The sequence below is a fragment of the Pongo abelii genome, chromosome 15 (genome assembly GCF_028885655.2).
Source record: "Pongo abelii isolate AG06213 chromosome 15, NHGRI_mPonAbe1-v2.0_pri, whole genome shotgun sequence".
Classification (NCBI taxonomy): Eukaryota; Metazoa; Chordata; class Mammalia; order Primates; family Hominidae; genus Pongo; species Pongo abelii.
The window spans coordinates 25,385,095-25,388,867 of record NC_072000.2 but is presented as its reverse complement, the minus strand read 5'-3'; the positions used below and the strand labels follow the sequence as shown (position 1 = coordinate 25,388,867).

Here is a 3,773-nt window from a genome sequence, read left to right as displayed (position 1 = left end):
TAAAACCATAAAAACCCTAGAAGAAAACCTAGGCAATACCATTCAGGACATAGGCATGGGCAAGGACTTCATGTCTAAAACACCAAAAGCAATGGCAACAAAAGCCAAAATTGACAAATGGGATCTAATTAAACTCAAGAGCTTCTGCACAGCAAAAGAAACTACCATCAGAGTGAACAGGCAACGTACAAAATGGGAGAAAATTTTCACAACCTACTCATCTGACAAAGGGCTAATATCCAGAATCTACAATGAACTCAAACAAATTTACAAGAAAAAAACAAACAACCACATCAACAAGTGGGCAAAGGATATGAACAGACACTTCTCAAAAGAAGACATTTATGCAGCCGAAAAACACATGAAAAAATGCTCACCATCACTGGCCATCAGAGAAATGCAAATCAAAACCACAATGAGATACCATCTCACACCAGTTAGAATGGCTATCATTAAAAAGTCAGGAAACAACAGGTGCTGGAGAGGATGTGGAGAAATAGGAACACTTTCACACTGTTGGTGGGACTGTAAACTAGTTCAACCCTTGTGGAAGTCAGTGTGGCGATTCCTCAGGGATCTAGAACTAGAAATACCATTTGACCCAGCCATCCCTTTACTGGGTATATACCCAAAGGACTATAAATCATGCTGCTATAAAGACACATGCACACGTATGTTTATTGTGGCACTATTCACAATAGCAAAGACTTGGAACCATCCCAAATGTCCAACAATGATAGACTGGATTAAGAAAATGTGGCATATATACACCATGGAATACTATGCAGCCATAAAAAATGATGAGTTCATGTCCTTTGTAGGGACATGGATGAAATTGGAAATCATCATTCTCAGTAAACTATCGCAAGGACAAAAAACCAAACACCGCATGTTCTCACTCACAGATGGGAATTGAACAATGAGAACACATGGACACAGGAAGGGGAATATCACACTCTGGGGACTGTTGTGGGGTGGGGGGGAAGGGGGAGGGATAGCATTAGGAGATATACCTAATGCTAAATGACGAGTTAATCGGTGCAGCACACCAGCATGGCACATGTATACATATGTAACAAACCTGCACAATGTGCACATGTACCCTAAAACTTACAGTATAATAATAATAATAATAAAATAAATAAAAAGCATGTGTTTGAGGAGAGGACTTGACGAAGTGAGAAAAGCTCAATTTGAGATATAAGAATAGGTGAAAAAATCATGATCCTAATTATAATAGGACTCTATCAAGAAACAAATCTAAATATTAGGTAGGTGCAAAAGTAATTGTTATTTTTGCCATGACTTTTAATGGCCAAAACAGCACTTACTTTTGCACCAACCTAATATTAGCAAAAAACTATCTGGGTACAGAATTATCAATTTTGTATTTTTTGTATTTTACACATTATCTGGTTTTGGCATGTAATGTTTTACAATAAGAAAAAGATAACAAAAGCAATTTTTGAAAACTAAAAGTTAAAATTTATCCATAATAGGGATTGCAATATTGACACTAAGGGGTTATTTATAGGACAGGAGTCTGAGTAGCAAATGTAAAGTCACCTTTAAAGACTAGATTACAAAATCCAACATCACTAAATCTCTGTAAGGATCCCTTGAGCAGAACCTCCTGATTGCTGAACACGTGGTGGGTGGCAGAGCCAGAGAAGGCATGGAAGCTCAGGGCCATTTTTCCCATACCTTGCCCTGTGCGTCTCTTTAGCTGACTCTTTACTTTACTACGTACATGTGTGTCAAAACTTCATGTTGTTAACTTAATGCGTACCATGCATTTTTTTGAAAAACGGAATCCATTAAGCATCAACTGGCCAACAAAATGCTCTAAACCTTTCTGTGTCACTTTGAATCTAGCCTCCTATTATATGGTTTTAATATCTATATGTTAATTTCCACTTATGAACAAACAAAATGACAGGTGCTATAATTAAAATTCATTCCAAAGGAAAGGGGATGCTGCTTCACCTCGCATCTCAGGTTTGGGTGATGGTTACAGATGCCTGGAAAGCAATGTGTATTCTCTGCACAAAAGTAGACAGCTGAGTCTCCAGGTTGAGTAGCTGCAATTTGCAGAGAGAGATGTTTCACTGTCTTATTCAATAAAACGGTGACTCTTTGGCCTTGCCTTTTGTCCATATTTGAACGAATGTCTATAATGAATTGAGGACCTTTTCCAGATTCTTGCTTGTACCAAATGAAGTAGTCTGAGGCACTGTCTGAATAAGCACAGTTGATAACAGAGTTGTCTCCCTCCTGGACACCCAGGGTAGAAAGATGCGGCCTCACACTCTCTCCTCTGCTCACCCCTGTGCAGAAAGAAAAAGAGAAAGGTTTATCAAGTTATTATTCTCCAGAATTTTCTTTTTCTATAGTAACTAGAGGAAGCCTAAATAAAGCAAGTCTTCCCCCTGGACGTCTCAAAATCATCAACTAATATACTGTGTTACCCAAAACTCTAAACTCACAGTCCAGCTGCAACCACAAGCACATAAATAAAGCTCGAATGCATGCCATCATTGTTCTTCCCAAATAGGATCAGTCATAAACCTGCAATCTCCAGCCATAAAAGCTACTTCCATCATCGGGTTTTCCTTTCTTTCCTCTGACAATCATAGTGGTTTCTCACATTGTCTACTCAGCCAATAGAAAAAGGCTCTGCTTCTGCCATAAACCTATTTAATCAGAACCCACTAAAATGAACCCTCCATGTGTTCTGCATCAGCAGAGAAGCACTGCCATCTTGTGGTCACATTCGTAGCTACTAAACTTGCTGTTTGAATTTTGTTTGTTTGTTTGTTTGTTTGTTTGTTTTTGAGATGCAATCTCCCTCTGTCTCCCAGGCTGGAGTACAGTGGCGCGATCTCGGCTCATTGCAAGCTCTGCCCCCCGGGTTCACGCTATTCTCCTGCCTCAGCCTCCCCAGTAGCTGGGACTACAGGCGCCCGCCACTACGCCCGGCTAATTTTTTTGTATTTTTAGTAGAGACGGGGTTTCACCGTGTTAGCCAGGATGGTCTCGATCTCCTGACCTCGTGATCCGCCCGCCTCGGTCTCCCAAAGTGCTGGGATTACAGGCGTGAGCCACCGCACCCGGCCTGTTTGAATGTTTTTCTATAACCCTATGAGGGACTCAGGTGCACAAAAGGAGCAATAGGTCAAACAAATAAAGTCTTCACTCTGAGATTAAGTTCACAGTAAGAATGTAGATATCAAGATTGATATTTATGCAAACTGAGTCCTTGCTAAAAAGTTGGAAAGAGGTAGGTGTTGCAGGTGTTTATACAATGATGCACCAAGTTTACATGTTTGAAATCAGGAAAGAACCATGATTCACTCTCCTGGACAAAGAAAAGTAATACATTCCCTTGCAGTGAAATCTATCATCATGATTTGTTTGTTATGGAGAAAAACTCTTTCTTAAAGGAATATGTAAGCCAAAGATGAGAGTAAGAGAGAGAGGACCACTCAATATTTCACGCGTATATTATCTCAGGTTCTGCTTCTCCAAGACTGGTCTTCCCCATGACTCTCTATTCCCAGAGCCTTGACAGTACCAACAGTCAAAATGTGGAATCTTTCTTTGGTAAAGATGGCTTTAATAAAAGGTAAAGAATTAAAGTATAATGATAAAGGAGGAGGGAGACAAGTTCCATGAATTATTAAATACTCCAACAATAGGAACAGTTTGACCCACAGATTGGGCTGGTTTGCAAGGAGAAATCTGGCATGTTTTAAGAAGCCTTTTCCTATTGC

General features: G+C 39.8%; 1 gene segment (V, D, J or C); it reads right to left on the bottom strand.

Moving 5' to 3' along the window:
- Positions 1-1,917: 1,917 nt before the first annotated feature.
- On the bottom strand, positions 1,918-2,538 carry LOC134760135 (T cell receptor alpha variable 13-2-like). The segment is given in 2 exon segments: positions 1,918-2,327; positions 2,487-2,538. Coding segments are annotated over 2 exon segments (462 nt in total).
- Between the last annotated feature and the right edge of the window lie 1,235 nt (positions 2,539-3,773).